Genomic DNA, 18,726 nt, shown 5'->3' with positions numbered 1-18,726 from the left:
ACACCCAATACATCTGTCAGAATGTGTTTCACTTCCTCAAAAATTTAATGTGTTTATGTTTGAGAAAAGTTTTGAATATGGAAAATATTTTATAACAGATGAGTGCTACAAAACAATTTTATAAAATCGAACATAAATATTTATTGACTCTATGTCAGTTTAATGTACATGAGTGGTACCAAAATATACTCAGACAAGAGCATTGAGAGGTTTGTCATTTAATCTCTGCTCAACAAAGATACTTAAAGGTCGAAAGAAGAGTGTATTAAAAGAGACCATGAACTTTTAACATTTAATTACCTTGAATATACATGAAAGAGAAAGGGTGTTTATGGAGAAATCAATCTTCTTAGAAATAACAAACACGAAATATTCTCAGAGACTGTTAGTAAGAAAGCACAAACAGCATTTGATGATGATATATATATATATATATATATATATATATATATATATATATATATATATATATATGTATATATATATATATATCATGAGTGATGGAATAAATACATTACCTTATGGGTTTATAGTATAAGTATGAATAAAAATGGGGTTGGGGGGTTTTAACGGGCTACCGCTGCATTATTCTTAATTTATGAATAAATTAAGTTATTCCTGAAAATAAAACACTGATATTTATAGGATCTATATATGACTTCCAAATTTGATTAAAGAAATGATCATATGAAAGGGGGGCGAAGTCCAGCCCCACAGGGATAGTAGTTTCAAAAGGGAGGGGTATGATGAAGTAATGTGCTCCAGTTTGAAAAGGAGAAATATGAGTGAGCGTAAGCGAGCGAATATTGCGACTTTGAGAAATGGGACACATTACTGCGTCAAACCCTCCCTTTTGAAACGACTGATCCTTGTGATTTTTTTTTTCCTTCTGGCATGTTCAGGGAATTTGATGCTGGTCAAAAGATATCTATCGAAGACAATGTCGACTTGTTGGTGCTTCCCCACTTTAGCTCTGTTCATTATCTTCGATAAGATCAGTTGTGTGAATCCCCCAAATGTGGCAGGGAGGGATACAGGTGACATCAAATGGACGATATTCATGCCATCAATACTCAGAGCGAACAAGTCTGGGAAAGAGGTTGCAACATCACTGTCATTGTAGTCCTCTAGGCAATGGAGTCGCTGGGATTTATTGTTCTTCATGATTGATCCATCGGCTCCTCTCGTGCGGGGGAATGATACGAGGTCCATCTAAAAAGTAACGGGACTGCGCCTGCTGTGTGCTCCACTTACACAACTTGAATGAATGGGTTGCGTCCCAGTCTTTCGCAACATTCCAGCAACATATATGATTGGTGATGGTTGACTGCGCTCATTGTGTGATTTTTTTTGCAAGACATGCTATACACTTTGTCTTGTCTGAGTTGTCGTGCTACGAGTCATGAGCAGAGAGTCAATCTGAAGTTTCTTTCCAAGCTTGGCAAAACACCTTCCAAATCCTTCACAATACTGCAGCAAGTCCACGGGGAAGAAACGATGTCACGTGCACGTGCATTTGAATGGCATAAGAGGTTCAAAGAGGGAGGGGAGGTGGTTGAAGCCGATCCACAGTCGAGAAGACCTTCAATGAGCAGAACGGCGGACAACATCGAACATGTGAAGCAGATGGTGCGTGCAGATCATCGACTCACGTTGCGGATGATTGCTGAGGAACTTTCCATCAACAACGGCACTGTCTGGAGCATCATCACTGAAAATCTCAAAATGCACAATGTGTGTGTAAAGATGGTCCCCAAGTTGTTGTCTGAGGACCAGAAACAGCAAAGAGTCACTGTCTGTCAAGACATTATCGAGCACCTCGAGGACGATCCAGACCTGCTTGGGATAGTCATTACTGGTGATGAATCGTGGATATTCAAATTCGATCACGAGGCCAAACGGCAGAGTCGTTAGTGGAAATGTCCAGCATCACCAAGACCAAAGAAAGCAAGGATGTCGAAGTCGAAGGTCAAAGTGATGCTAATCGTGTTTTTTGACATCACGGGCATCGTCCACTTTGAGTGTTTACCACAGGTTCAAACACTGAATCAATATGTGTCCAAGGAGATCCTCCGGCGCCTCATGAGATCAGACCGTGACAAGAGGAGGGATCTGTGGGAGAACAACGCCTGGGTGCTCCACCAAGACAACACCCCTGTTAACGGTGCCCTTAGAATCCAACAGTTTCTGGCAGAGGGGAACGTGCCAACTCTGGAGGAACCCTCGTATTCACCAGACTTGGCCCCTTGTGATTTTTTTCCTCTTCCCCAAGCTCAAGGGGGTGATCAAGGGGACCCGATTTCCTGATGTGGAGGCCACCAAAAGGGCCATGAGGACGGAGCTCTGGAGGATTCCAGAAGAAGCCTTCTGGGGGTGCATTGAAGCATGGAAGAAGAGGATGGACAAGTGTGTGAGACTGGAGGGAAACTATTTTGGAGGGCACAAGCTGTAATTTCAATACATTATTTGTAAGAAAAATTCTGTGAAGTCAGTCCCGTTACTTTTTAGAAGAACCTATATATATATATATATATATATATATATATATATATATATATATATATATATATATATATATATATATATATATATATATATATATATATATATATATATATATATATATACATACATACATACATATGCATATATATATAATATATATATATATATATATATATATATATATATATATATATATATATATATATATATCTATATATATATCTTCTTCTTCTTTCGGCTGATCCCGTTCGGGGTCGCCAGAGCGGATCATCCGTAAGATCCGCATAGTGATTTGGCACATGTTTTACGCCGGATGCCCTTCCTGACACAACCCTGGTCGCCTCTTACGACACAGGGATATGTTACACCTATTTTAACCGGGGTATACACCGGCCCAGTACACTGGTACTCATTTCGCCGACCTCGGAAGGATGACAGGCTGAACCAACCCCCTGGTGCATTAATTCAGTGGCCCAACGGGGCTTGAACTCAGGACCTTTTGGATCCCAAGCCGCTGCCCTAACCACTGCGCCAACACCAGGCTTTATAATATATTGTTGCGAATTCCCGCCCGCCGGCGTGCGAGCGGCCACGTAACTCGAATCGCGGCACGTCACCCACCGGATGGACAATTCTGTCGTGACCCTCTCGGACTAACGCCGGGAGCTAGTCACGGGTGGGCCTTTCGGCCTCACCACGATCATGCCAATCGGCCCCCCACGTGGGATAGGGTTGTACGCCAAATTCGACCTTCCTAAGTACCTACGCGGAGGGTAGACCGGGCGATCGCACCTCGCCGCAGGTCGACTCCGGACACGGGCCACTTAAGCGACCCGTTCCGTACTATCGGGATAACCGAGCGGTGTTATCGTCGGCCTCGACGGTTCCGATTAATTATCGGGCATATTAAGCCCACTACCAACCCTTTACGTGAAGAAAGATGGAGATTCAATTAAAGAAAAGACGAAGCGAAACGGGAAAAACAGTTCAACATAATTCACATTTATTCTGCGGCACACGGAGAGCACACATATACAATTACAACAATTATGCACCAAAAGCAATTGCAACAAAAGAAGCACAACAATGCAGATCTCCTACCGACTACGCGAGCACACGGCAACACTTACACAGTTTTACTTTACAGACGGCGCCGACAACACATTTACTCAAAAGCAAAAGAAAAGGGCCTCACGGCTCACGGCTCCACAGACTGCTCCTCTCCAGACCCGACTTGACTGCCTCGACCTTTTCTCCAACTCACTGCCTCCAACTCCCTCCGACCCAAACTGACTAAATTCGCCCCGCGCTCGGCGCTTTATAGTCCGGCAGGAGGACCCATATGCAAATTTCTGGATCAGAACGAGCTGGGAGTGGAGCCACGCTCGCCCATTGGACGGAGAAAAAGGGGCGTGAGTCTCCCCTGATCCTCGAATTTGCATATATCGATTCAACTCCGATGCACCTGGAGGCGGGGCCAAACCGCCCCGCACTTGCTGATTGGACAGATCAGAAGTGGGCGTGTATCATTCCTGCTCCGAATTCTCCTCGGAAAGGCCGCACCCTGCACCCGCGGCTCAGCACGCGTCCCGCACGAGGCCAGGACAGCCTGACGCTCGGTGCCCACAAGCGGTGCGGGAATGGCCGCAGAAGGAGAGGTGAAGGTGGTGGAGGGTTTTAAAGTGCTGGTCCATGGCCGTGGCGACGTTTGGAATGGCGGTGATGCGATGTTTGCGGGAGCGAGTTGTGAAGGTAAAGGTCGTGGCTGTTGGCGTTGTTGTTGTTGTGAAGCGGCGTTGCGGTTGGTGGTTGTTGTGTGATGGCGGTTGAGACGTGGTTGGTTCAAAATAAAGATAGAACAGAAAAACGGCTATCTTAAAGGGTTGCAGCCCAAATGAATCACATTTATTCCCTCTATACAACGGGTTTGGGGCTAACTACACATGTACTTACAGAGATATCTCACCTACGGGACCTGAATGGTGGTTTGCGAATTTCCTCAACCGCAAATATATATATATATATATATATATATATATATATATATATATATATATATATATATATATATATATATATATATATATCCAAGAGAGTACAATACTTTCCTGAGATCGACATTTTCAATTCGACCTATCACCAACAGGGGTGCAAAAAATCTGCTATTGGTGGGAACTTTGTCTGCACAGGTACCTTTCCTTTCCGAAGCTTTTTCGACATTGTCATGAAAGTTGCCAACTTTAATTGTTTAATCGAGTCATGAAATCCAACGTAAGTGGACAACAACTGGGTGTTGACAAAATCCATGAATGCCTTCTCTCCTATTCTTCCTGCATTCAGTTATCTTCACATTCTTGAGATGCCAGAACACCTGACCTGATGTTGATCAAACCAGCTGTCTATTTTGAAGGGATAGACCACAGCATCAACACAATCTCTCACATCTTTCACGGCAGATTTGCGTCTTTCTCGAATGTTTCCTCCGAGGTCTTTATGCTTACTGCCCTTTCCAGGTTGACCAGCCATGATTTCGCATTGTCAAGTTACCATCGCTCTATCACTTTGGGTGAGAAGCCATCGATAAAAGGCTGTTCGATTCAGACAGAACTTTGTGACAGTGCCAGTGCATTTGGTGTGTCCATTGCAAGTCGACGCCGACTCAGGTTGAAGCCGACTCTATGTGATGCCGAAGCAGGTTTGCCATTGCCTTCCCAGCAGTTGTCAGGAGTTGGAGTCTAAAATTTGGCCATGGCACCTCAGTACTCAGAAACAATGGATCAGAATAGGATGGAAGGACCAATTCATCAAAAAATGGAAGGAATTTCAAAAGCAATGCTTACTTGGATCGGTGTTTCTGCTATACTCAATTGGTCATGTCCTCTCTTATGATTCCATGTGACAAAGTGTTCAACTTTTTTCATATGATGCACGACACAGGCAGCACATTTTCTGATCTCTTGGCTCCAGTTAATGATGAGCTGTCAGAGTACCACAGTGATCTTCATCGTGCTTTCATCAGAGGTTCACTCAACTCAGCGAAGCAAGACATTGCACCTTCTTCCACCAACTTCTTCTTCTCAAGACACGTTTCTTGCCACTTTGGACGTTAGCTTTGTTTGTGAAGCTCGAGTAACAACGCCAATGATACCCAAACTGAGTTGGAAACGATTCCTCGTCAGTCCACAAAAGATGGTGCTCAATGGCTACATGGTAATCATCACGTATTTCGACCTCAAGCCAAGCTTTCCCACTCTCCTTCGTTTGTGCCAAGCTTGAGTCACTGTCAGAGCACACTTTGGAACCATCTTCCAATGATGGATAGTGAATTAAACACTGGATGATTGAAATATTCGGTGCTCTTAGTTATTTTTGCTACTCTGGAGAAACTACTACACTACTGCACTACGCCCAAGATTACAGCTTGCTGATTGGGTTTCCTGAGAGCCTTCGTCACACAAGCAAAGAACTGTAGGAAATTGATTACGAAATTGGTGAGGCAAAAGTGCACTTTTCAAAGTCATTTTTACAACAAACTGCGGGTTTTTGAACAAACAAGCAGATTCGGATTTATGAGATCCAAAGCGATAAGAAAACTTCATGTGTGTGTAGTTCAAAGATGGGTGTCACAAGATGAAACGACAGAGACCTTCAACGAGTCGCCTATTCCTTATATTCCAAAACTCCTTACCTTTTTCCTGGTGGTAGGAAATTTAACAACAAACGCAATTATATGAAAATATCCTGCCCCGTAACGAAACACACACACACACACACACACACACACACACACACACACACACACACACACACACACACACACACACAAACACACACACACACACACACACACACACACACACACACTTCACTCTTGTATAGATAGATAAAAGATTAATATTAAACTGATCTTGGCCTCTAGTAAGAACTCTCCCGCACTCTCTGGTAACAATCCATCACATCTGCATTGACTGTGTAACACGCATAGATATGAGAGAGTAGATTTATTTATCCCTGTAGTCTTATGTGTCACCATCTGTCTATCTTGTATCTATGTGAAATTGATGTTTCTGTATCAGGTACTTACCATCTGTTTTATCTCCTGCAGGTGCACAAACAATGACTACTCAACCAGGTGGTACAGGTGCGTGAAAAAAAACATTTAATATGAACTTGAGGGAGTAATTAATCTAACGGAATTAAATCAATAACTTTAAATGCATGTCATGGTAACACTCCAATTATCTTCGTAGTTGAGAAGTCACAAGAAGAGGTAACGCAAGAAATTCACTCATTGGTAAATGAACTAAAACAACTACCTCAGTGAGTATCACTTCATTCCTCATATTTTCTCTCTCTACATCATCTTTCATCATTCCCAATCTCACATAAAGTTATGTCATTACCTCCACCACCAAAAGTGGGCAGAGGTTGTGTTTTCACCACTGTCTGTTTGCCTGTGAACAGGATATCTCAAAAAACTTGTGGACAGATTTGGACAAAACTTTGTGGACATGCCGGGGGTGCTGCAAGGAAGAATCGATTTGATTTTTGTGAAGATCCGGATCTGGATCCGACAATTTACGTGATTCTTCATTATTGAGTGATGGGGCGAACAACGATATCCAACACGATATATCAAAAAGTTATTGACGGATTTGGATGAAACTTGAGAGACAGGTCGAGTGTTTGACAAGGAAGAATTGATTCGACTTTGGTGAAGATCTGGATCCATAACCTATCTATCACTGGGATACAAAATGTAAACTGTTCAGCCTGGCAGAGGAATGTGTTCTACCAAGTGCCATTCTCATCTTCACATAGTATTGTTATAGATCCAGCGGTGGGGGCTTCGCACCCTACTCTTGACAGCCAAATGTTGAAGATTCGGTGTCACTTTACAGCACCGCCGTCTCTGGGGTTACAATGCCGGCTGGTTCGGCACAGGTCTCGAGTTACGCGCCTCAGATCACGATACCAAAGTACACCTGTGCCTTGCCAGTTGGGAAAATAGACCCCGGTTACAGACTGGGTTTGTCAGAGTCCGAGCGGAGTCTGCCAGTCCGTAACCATTTTGATTTTATATACAAATCGAGCGTTTGTTCCTCACAGCGGCACGAATAAACTCAAGGTGGCAACTTTCATATTAATCAGCCAGATTTATTGGGGACACATCGAGGAACACGACACAAGCAAAACATTCATGACAATGATATAATTAATCCATAACCTGCTCTTAACTAGGGAACTACGGATACGGGTTTCGAAGGGAGCCCTAGCGAAATATACCTTAGAAAACATGCAGACAACATGCAGATAAGACACAGAGTACTTGGTAGTGCCTCATGGATGAGAGGAAAAGTGTCGAAGGAACGAATGCGGCTCGTGACAAGCCGATGTCAACAGATTTGAGTGCCCAAGCTCACGCAACCTGTCTAAACATGCATTTAAGGGGGGTATCTGGGCTAATCCTATATTTAACTAGAACGGACACTCGGTAGAGCGCATACCTTCGCCGCCGCAACTTTTTTCCGGGCACATTTGAAAAACGTCATTTTAAAACGTCCATGACATCACAACCGTCAGTCCAATTGACGTCAACCTAACGGGTTGACTCAGCCTGCCATCCTTCCGAAGTCGGCGAAATGAGCACTAGTTGTACTGGGCCCGGTGTATGCCCCGGTTAGAATAGGTGTACCATATCCCTGTGTGTCGTAAGAGGCGACCAGGGTTGCGTCAGGAAGGGCATCCGGCGTAAAAACCTATGCTAAATCATTATGCGGACAACAAAACGAATTTCCATACCGGATCGGTCGAGGCCCGGGTTACCAACGACCGCCACCGGTACCGGTGGTCAGCAGGGTACCAGTGGAAATTGTGCTACTGCTGGGCGAAGGAGGAGAAGGAGCCGGGGAAGGCGAGTCCGGAGGCAGTGGGAGAGGGGGAAGGGTAGAAGTGTGGAGGTGAGAGTTGGAACTCTGAATGTTGGGACGATGACTGGCAAAGGGCGAGAGTTGGCTGATATGATGGAGAGAAGAAAGGTGGACATACTGTGTGTACAAGAGATCAAGTGGATGGGGAGTAAGGCGAGGAGCATTGGAGGTGGTTTCAAACTGTTCTACCATGGTGTGGATGGGAGGAGAAATGGTGTCGGGATAATCCTGAAGGAAGATCATGTCAAGAGGGTATTGGAGGTGAGGAGGGTGTCTGACCGAGTGATGAGTGTGAAGTTGGAAATTGAAGGGGTGATGATGAATGTCATCAGTGCATATGCCCCACATATGGGGTGTGAGATGGAATATAAAGAAGATTTCTGGAGTGAGTTAGATGAAGTGGTGGAGAGTGTATCCAAGGATGAAAGAGTGGTGATTGGAGCAGATTTCAATGGACATGTTGGGGAAGGGAATAAAGAGGATGAGGAGGTGATGGGGAGGTACGGTCTCAACAAGAGAAATGTGGAAGGGCAAATGGTGGTAGAGTTTGCAAAAATAATGGAAATGGCAGTGGTAAACACGTATTTCAAGAAGAAGGAGGAACACAGGGTGACATACAAGAGTGGAGGAAAGTGCACACAGGTGGATTACATCTTAAGTAGGAGATGCAACCTGAAAGAGATTAGTGACTGTAAGGTTGTGGCAGGGGAGAGTGTAGCTCGACAGCATCGATTGGTGGTCTGTAGGATGACTTTAGAGGTGAGGTTGAGGAAGAGAGTGAGGGCTGAACCAAGGACCAGATGGTGGAAGCTGAAGGAGGAAGACTGTTGCGTGAAATTTAGGGAGGAGGTGAGACAGGCGTTGGATGGTGGTAAAGATGGGTGGGATGATTGGGTAACGACAGCAGAAGTTGTGAGGGAGATAGCTCGGAAGGTACTTGGTGTGACATCTGGACAGAGGAAGGAAGATAAGGAGACTTGGTGGTGGAATGAGGAAGTACAGGAAAGTATAAGGAAGAAGGGGTTGGCGAAAAAGAAGTGGGATAGTCAGAGAGATGAAGAAAGTCGGCAGGAGTACAAGGAGTGGCGTCGAAAAGCAAAAAGAGAGGTGGCTAAGGCCAAGGAAAAGGCATATGACGAGCTGTATGAGAAGTTGGATACAAAAGAAGGGGAAAAGGATTTATACCGATTGGCAAGACAGAGGGACCGAGCTGGGAAGGATGTGCTGCAGGTTAGGGTGATAAAGGACGCAAATGGGAATGTGCTGATGAGCGAGGAGAGTGTGTTGAGAAGGTGGATGGAGTACTATGAGGAGCTGATGAATGAAGAAAATGAGAGAGAGAGAAGGTTGGAAGAGGTGGAGATAGTGAATCTGGAAGTGGGGTGGATCAGTAAGGATGAAGTGAGGACTGCTATGAAGAAGATGAAAAGTGGAAAGGCGGTTGGCCCAGATGGTATACCAGTGGAGGCATGGAAGTGCTTAGGAGAGATGGCAGTGGGGTTGTTAACCAGATTGTTTAATAAAGTCTTGGAAAGTGAGAGGATGCCGGAGGAGTGGAGATTAAGTGTGCTGGTTCCGATTTTCAAGAATAAGGGTGATGTGCAGAGCTGTGGAAATTACAGAGGGATAAAGTTGTTAAGCCACACCATGAAGTTGTGGGAAAGAGTAGTGGAAGCTCGGTTGAGAGGAGAGGTGATGATCTGTGAGCAGCAATATGGGTTTATGCCAGGAAAGAGCACCACTGATGCGATGTTTGCTTTGAGAATGTTGATGGAGAAGTATAGGGAAGGCCAGAAAGAGTTACATTGTGTGTTTGTGGATTTAGAGAAAGCTTATGATAGGGTGCCAAGAGAGGAGTTGTGGTATTGTATGAGGAAGTCGGGAGTGTTGGAGAAGTATGTGAGGATCGTGCAGGATATGTATGAGGACAGTGTGACAGCGGTGAGGTGTGCTGTAGGAATGACGGACCGGTTTCAGGTTAAAGTGGGATTGCACCAAGGATCGACTCTGAGCCCTTTCCTGTTTGCAATGGTGATGGACAGGTTGACGGACGAGATCAGACTGGAGTCTCCATGGACCATGATGTTCGCGGATGACATCATGATCTGTAGGGAGAGTAGGGAGCAGGCTGAATCGAGCCTTGAGAGGTGGAGGTACGCACTGGAGAGAAGGGGAATGTTAGTCAGTAGGAGTAAGACGGAGTACATGTGCGTAAATGAGAGGGAGGGTGGTGGTATGGTGCAGTTGCAAGGAGTTGAGGTGGGGAAGGTGGATTGGTTTAAATACTTGGGATCAACTGTCCAAAGTAACGGAGAGTGTGGGAGAGAAGTGAAAAAGAGAGTGCAGGCAGGATGGAGTGGGTGGAGAAGAGTTGCAGGAGTGATTTGTGACAGAAGGGTAGCTGTAAGAGTGAAGGGGAAAGTATACAAGACGGTAGTGAGACCAGCTATGTTGTATGGTTTGGAGGCGGTGGCGCCAACAAAAAGACAGGAAGCAGAGCTGGAGGTGGCAGAGTTAAAGATGCTGCGATTCTCGTTGGGAGTGACGAGGATGGATAGGATAAGAAATGAGTGTATTAGAGGGACAGCGCAGGTAGGACGGTTTGGAAACAAAGTGAGAGAGGCGAGATTGAGATGGTTTGGACATGTGCACAGGAGGGAAACGGAGTATATCGGGAGAAGGATGTTGAAGATGGAGCCGCCAGGCAGGAGGAGAAGAGGAAGGCCAAAGAAGAGGTTCATGCATGCGGTGAGGGCGGACATGCGGGTGGTTGGAGTGTCAATGGAAGATGTGGAGGATAGAGCGAAATGGAGACAGTTGGTCCGCTGTGGCGACCCCTAACGGGAGCAAGCCGAAAGAGGAAGAAGAAGAAGGACACTCGGTAGAGCGCATACCTTCGCTGCCGCAACTTTTTTCCGGGCACATTTGAAAAACGTCATTTTAAAACGTCCATGACATCACAACCGTCAGTCCAATTGACGTCAAATTTGGTGTGTTACCTCCTTGAAGGCAGTCCAGCAAAATGGAATGATAAACACTGTAAAATTAAAAGTTGAAAAATAACGTCATCTTTTGACGTCATTTTGACGCACTTCCAGGGACGTCACGTCCAATCGGGGACTACCATTCTGAAAGCTCGTAGTTCACTGAACATTTTAACGTTGGTTTCATGTCAATAGCTCTATTAGATCTGAAGCTATGCCTACAAGTATATTTTGACCTTGAGTGTGACCTTGACCTTGACGACAGAGTTAATTGGCAAAACCTGTACATCAATAAACAGATATTTTGGTACTGATCCTAATGCCTGGATTTGGGAGACTTTATAAATTTGCTTTATAAATTATATAGATATTTGAATGTAAAATATCAGGACATTTTAGCCACAATTGAAAAACGTCATGTTCAAACGTCAATGACGTCATAACGGTCAGTCCGATCGAAGTCAAATTTGGTGTGTGACGTCCTTAAGGTAAGTCCTACAAAACGGTATGACAAAACTGATGAGATCGAAAATTGAAAATTTACGTCATCTTGTGACGTCATTAATATGCACTTCCGATGACGTTACGTCAAATCCGACACTACATATCCGAAAGGTATCTCGTCATGGAACAATATGGCGGTGGTTGCATGTCGATAGCTGTGTAATGAAAGAAGTTATGCTCAAAAGAGTGTTTTTGACCTTTTCATGACCTTGACCTTGACCTTTGACCCGATCGCTCCCAAAATCTAATCAAATCGTCGTTGGATACTCACGAATCATCCCACCAAATTTCATGCAATTCAGTTTTATACTTTCTGAGTTATGCGAATAACAAACAAACACACATATTCACAAATAAATAAATACACAGCGACCAAAACAACCTTTTGCAGAATGCGAAGGTAATAACCCACGAAGGGCCCATTTCCACAACACTACCGCAACCTTTCTCCGGAGGCTCTCCCGAGCCTCCATTTGGGACAGCCCACGGTAATGGCCCTGTCTAACATACAGCACAGATCTCCCATTTACTCCAACCCACAATATGGGAAGCACTCAACTCCAAAAACAAAAGTGTCACAGTAAGATTGGCATGTCCCTATCCTTGTGTGTCAGATCACGAATCTAACAAAGAAATTCACACTCTATGCACACTACTTAACATTCTAATTGTGGATTTGAACAAGAGGGCATTCAATTTTACTTTTAACACCAACATTTGCATAGGAGAAAAACATTCAAAGGTTCAAAGTTGTTTAAAGTGTTCGCTCCTTCATGCCCCCTCCCGGCAGTATTGTCCATTCACCCATGAGGGTTTCCTCACTTCGTGGCCCTATTGGCCTCTCACCAGGTGAGTTCAGTCGGCCCGATGGCCTTATCTCACAGAGTTCTTCGGCCCACTGAGCCCACAAAATGGCATGAATGTCTGGCCACAACGGCCCACAAAAGCACTTTGGCCTCAATGGCCCACAAAATGCTTCGGCCAATATGGCCCACAAAATGACGTCAGCCCATATGGCCTACTCACGAGCAGCAGCAGGCAACAAGCCCTGCATTGGACAGCAGGTGGCACAGTGATATCGATGGTAAACAAATGCAGTTTGGAGGTGTTCTTGAGGACACAAGTGGGTGTGATGACCTCAGACCAGGAGAGATGGAGTGTACCTTTAACCTTCCTTGCCTGACTTGCTTTGGTATGGTCTTCTTAATAAGTTTTTTTTTTTTTTTACAGACAGGATGGTGTGTTTCTTAATCAAATGTTATCCTCATGGGTGTGTGCTGATGACACGCTGGTGGCCTCTCTGACACTTGGAGAGGGTGACCTAACCTGGCCCTTGTTAACAAATTTTCCCATCAACATTACTCATACCAGGTGTCACGCATGAATGGTGCGGAGGAGAGTCCATCTAACCTAACCATTTACTTTTAGCTCTAAACAATTAAACAAACCCTGCTATGGCTACAATGATCCTAATGACCAATTTTTCCCAACCTGGCACACTGTTCCATTCTTTTAAACCTGGGCAAGGCCCTTATTTGTCTTTTTCCATTTGGTGGTGCGAGGCATAACTCGCTGGCTGGGGAGTGTGACTACTACTAGGCCTCTTTGCCTGCTACACCTCCCGACACACATGTAATGTCCGATTACCAAACAACCTGGCTAAACATGCATTTAAGGGGGGATCTGGGCTAATCCTCTATTTAATAACCCACTATGGTGCCATTTCCGCAACAGTATCTCTCCTCCTTAGATGTTTAACGTCATTCCTTGATCTCCCTCTACACATCACCTTCCTTTACAGTCTATTCTACAAAACACTTTCTCTTCCACTCTCTCTCCTCTTCCCATTCAATCTCTTCATTTTATCCTTAAGGTTTTGTGTCACAAAGTTTCCTCTTTCATATCTTGTTTACATGATCCTAAAGTATTCGTCCTGTCCTGTTGTGCACCCTGCAGGTTAAATGATTCAGCATTGCCAATTCTTCACCAACTGAATGGTGTTTATTTTCTCAATGTCCAGCTTGATGAACTGCTGAAGATATCAGAGGATCTGACAGATGCTGGTGGGATTGGTGAGTGGAAACAACAACGTTATTAATAAAATTATACCTTCTAAAATTACGCTGGTGTGTGTGTGTGTGTGTGTGCGTGTGCGTGTGCGTGTGTGTGTCTGTGCACACGTGCGCGTCGTTGGTTATCTCCATATGAGGGTTTTAGAAGATGGAACGGAGAGTCCTCACAGGTCTCAAAGTATCCACCAACGTGTGTGCGTCTGTCCAACTCAGAAGTTTGTTTTTCACGTGCTTGGTGGAACAAAGTGGAAAAATTAACAAATAGCTGTGTTACATAAATGAGTTCCCTTGCTTTTTGGTGAAAGCATACCATTCTCTCAACCGGGACGCACAAGCAGCTGCGGTATTGCTAGGTTTTATGATGGTATGATTTGAAAAGTATTTAAGTTGGCAAAGTGAACTCTCTTGGTATTGATATATACAGTAATTCATTGAGAGTATACAAGTCCTACAGTTCTCCAACTGATTGGTTGAGAGCAGAACATCAAGTTCCATTGCTTGATTACCAGAGATTACATTTCGAATACAAAGTCGAGGCTCATAGAAGAGCTAAAACATCGAACAGACCAGGACACGACAAAACAAACCTAGAAAGGCACTCGGTAGAGTGCATACCTCCGTCAGGCTGATGAGTTTACGTTTTGCATCCCACTGGTAGGCCTGATCTGGGTTTGGAGCTGAACTAAGATTTAATTGGCTTATTCTTGTCACCTAACCGACTCATCCAACAAGTTTCGTCCAAATCCGTCCATAACATTTTGAGATATAGTGCGTTTAGCCATTTATTTACCATCGCCGAAGGATAGGGTATTGCCTTTGGGTCTGTCTGTCTGTCTGTCTGTTTGTCTGTCTGTCTGCAAAGAACTTTCATGTTTTTCTCCGCAACCGCTTGTCGGATTGAGACGAAATTCTCACCATAGATGCAATGACTCATGTAGAATGTTATAATGATAATTATAACGTCATAGGCCCCATGTTGGGGCAGCAATGTTGGAAAAACGGAAAAAAAAACTTTTGACCTCTGTATCTTGGAAACCGCACCAAAGAAAAAAATTACAACTTGGCACATGGCAAGTACTCATGGGGAAATGAGGGGTTTTAAAAACAAAAACAAATGACGTCATCGGTGCCCTCATTATAATATCATTGCTTATGTAAAATTCTACTTCCAATCGGTATGAAAAAATTTTTTGAGGGTCAACTGCAGATAAAATGGTGTACAAGTTTATTTTGATCACATTATCAGTCACGTGATTTGGCAGCCATATTGTTTATAAAAAAAATATACCTTCAAAAATCTTCTCTGAAGTGGCTGAACAGATCGATGCAAAACTTTACAGATATGAATGTCCATCCATGAGGAACAAAAGGTTCACGCAATATGATGTCATAAGTCACAAGATTTTGCAGCCATAATGGATTTACCCTAAAACACAAAAATATTTTTCACCAGAACAGCTGGACAGATCGAGGGGAAACTTCACCTAAATGTTCCCTAGGGCATGCGTGTACAAGGTTGTTAAGGTATAATTGATGTCAAATGGTTTGGCAGCCATATTGGATTAAAAAAAATAATAAATAATGCTTTCCCTGGAATCGCTTAATCAACGATGTGAAACTTCAGACTCTAGTAGTGATGGCAAATACAAGTTATAAATTTCAACTTGATCAGACACATGGTCTGACAGCCAGAATTATTTAATTTTTGATGTGAGTTTTTCTATTTTTTATTATATATATATATATATATATATATATATATATATATATATATATATGTATCTATATATATATATATATATATATATATATATATATATATATATATATATATATATATATATATATATATATATATATTTGAATGTTGCTCACTTGGCTGTGCCCTGAATTGGTTGGAGGGTAGAGGAGTCGCAGCAAAAATGTGAATCCAATCCAGATTCCTCTAGATGACTTCATCTGTTCTTTTTTCTTGTTCGGGTTCCTTCTGATTACTCCAATGCAGGACTGTACCTATTTGGTCTTCCATTTGATCTGAATTGAATTTATTTTAATCCCATTCTGAATTCAATTGAATAATAATAATAAAAAAAGTCATGGGCCAGGGTAAGGTGTCCGATTAAAGCGGGATTGCATCAAAGTGGGACGTCATGGTACCCGGTCAGCACTGCCAGCAGTTATGAAGTGGCAGTTCTGATTACACTGAACAACAAATTTCAATTTTTTTTTTTTACTGGAGATGTGTAAAGTGATTAAGACTAATTTGGGTACGCTGATTTCAAAAATCATAACCGTTTTGCTGTATCACGTCAGGATTTTCAGGAACAGAAATATTCCCATTGCCTAGAAGTCAGGATTTCAATGAAATCATATGTCTTTAACATGTCTATTTCGTACAATTGTTGTTAACTTGTGTTATATTTCTTTCTTTCAGATAAAGATGAGTAGGCGTTCCTGTACCAATCATCCTGACAACTTCTGTTATGTCTGTGGTCGGTATACCAAAAAAGATCAACAGCGAAGTATATCTACAGCAGTGAAAATGAAGGCCGCCTACTTTCACTACTTCGGGTGTAAGGTGGGGGACCAAGAACAGAGCTGGGCACCACACATCTGCTGCACAAGCTGTCACACAACCTTGACTCAGTGGTTGGTGGGCAAGCGCGCGAGCATGCCATTTGCGGTGCCCATGATATGGCGTGAGCCGCATAATCATCATGATGATTGTTATTTCTGCTGCACAAGCATCGCCGGCTTCAACAAGAAGAATAAAGGTCACATCAAGTACGCTGACTGCGTCTCTGCTCGTAAACCTGTGCCTCATGATGACGAGAACCCCGTTCCAACACCTCCAGCTGATCAGAACATAGCTGTAAGCAGTGGTGAAGAGGATGGTGATGATGAACCTTTTGAACCCGACACTCAAGAATCACACCTTCTGAACCAGGGAGACTTAAATGATCTTGTAAGAGATCTCTCACTGTCAAAGGCGAAGGCAGAGCTGCTTGGATCAAGGCTGCAGCAGTGGAATCTACTTGAACCTAACACCAAGATATCCTTGTTCAGAGCACGTCACAGAGACATGGCTGAGTTCTTTGAGATGGAAGACACGATGACATTCTGCAGTGACATCAACGGTCTGTTGAAAGAACTTGGGTGTGATCACGATCCTGCAGACTGGCGCCTCTTCATCGACTCGGGGAAGAACAGCTTGAAGGCTGTTTTGCTCCACAATGGCAACGAGAAACCATCAGTCCCACTGGCTCACGCGTTCAGCATGACAGAGACCTATGAGACTATGCGGCAGCTGCTTGATTCCATCAAGTACAATGACTTCAACTGGCACATCTGCGGAGACTTGAAAGTGGTGGCGCTGTTGTTAGGGCTGCAGTCAGGCTACACGAAATACATGTGCTTCCTTTGTCTCTGGGATAGCAGAGACGACAAGAATCACTGGACGAAGAAAGATTGGGAAGAGCGAAAAGAGCATGTACCTAGTCGACACAACGTGAAGCATGTCGCCCTTGTCGACCCAGCCAAGGTTTTCCTTCCACCACTCCACATAAAGCTCGGCTTGATGAAAAGTTTTGTACGGGCAATGGATCTGAATGGGCGTGGGTTTTTCTGGTGTCGAGACGTTTTCCTCAAGGAAAAGTTTGGCAACACCTTGTCGGAGGCCAAGATCAAGGCTGGTGTCTTTGTTGGACCGCAAATCCGACAGATTATGAAGGACGAAACTTTTCCGACAACTCCAAACCCCAAAGAGCTGGCAGCGTGGAGGAGCTTCAAAGCTGTGACGGACAATTTCTTGGGGAACGAGCGCGCGGACAACTATGAAGAAATAGTGCAGCAGCTGCTGGAGTCCTTCAGGAAACTTGGCTCCAGGATGTCCCTGAAAATCCATTTCCTACACCAGCACCTGAACTTCTTCCCTGACAACTTGGGAGCAGTCTCGGACGAGCACGGCGAGCGATTCCACCAAGAGATTTCACTCATGGAGACGCGTTACCAAGGGCGGCACAACTCGAACATGATGGGCGATTTCTGCTGGTTCCTGCATCGTGAAACTGACACAGAGCAGCACAAACGCAAAGCCAAATGCCTAAAGCATTTATAATTACATTCTAGTGGAGTTTTTCTGTAATTTCTATAATTTTGAAGCATTCATGATGAAATAAATGAATAAATGAATTTTTGTAAATTTCAATGAAATCCTGACTTCTAGGCAATGGGAATATTTCTGTTACTGGAAATCCTGACGTGATACAGCAAAACGGTTATGATTTTTGAAATCAGCGTACCCAAATTAGTCTAAATCACTTTACACATCTCCAGTAAAAAAATTTTGTTGTTCAGTGTTATGTTAATTATTAATTATGTAATACACCAGTACACAAACGCCACACAAAACTGCACAAACAACACGCATCACACCACACAAAACAAGTTCTGGTGAGGCTCTGCAATCTCTGATTGCTCTTTTTCTTGTTTATATATTGTTTTAGCCCTATCACTCAATGGTGAATAATCACTGAAGATATTCTCGGATCTGGATTCAGATCTTCACCAAAATCTAATCAACTCTTCCTTGTTACATACCCAACCTGCCCACCAAGTTTCGTCTGAATCCGTCCACAACTTTTTGAGATATGAGATTGAAGAGAATTGGAAATCGGTTCCACACATGGGAAAAAGAGTAACAAATGAATGGAGGTGAGCAGTGATTTTGGA

The 18,726-nt window shown here is 43.7% G+C and overlaps 1 protein-coding gene across 5 annotated transcripts in view; it reads left to right on the top strand.

Moving 5' to 3' along the window:
• The window catches only part of LOC147027062 (uncharacterized), a 514,850-nt gene that overhangs the window by 81,920 nt on the left and 414,204 nt on the right, over nt 1-18,726 (top strand). For all 5 annotated transcript variants that reach the window (XM_085883211.1, XM_085883214.1, XM_085883212.1 and 2 more), the window contains 3 exons: nt 6,611-6,646; nt 6,756-6,825; nt 13,880-13,995. In XM_085883211.1, the coding sequence (XP_085739337.1) occupies nt 6,611-6,646; nt 6,756-6,825; nt 13,880-13,995 (222 nt within the window). The remainder of the gene's footprint in view (nt 1-6,610; nt 6,647-6,755; nt 6,826-13,879; nt 13,996-18,726) is intronic.

This window comes from Eptatretus burgeri, chromosome 5 (genome assembly GCF_056783735.1).
Source record: "Eptatretus burgeri isolate ZD-2024b chromosome 5, Ebu_testis_v1, whole genome shotgun sequence".
Lineage (NCBI taxonomy): Eukaryota > Metazoa > Chordata > Myxini > Myxiniformes > Myxinidae > Eptatretus > Eptatretus burgeri.
Note: the sequence above shows the minus strand (reverse complement) of the source record. Positions and strands in the feature narration are given on the sequence as shown.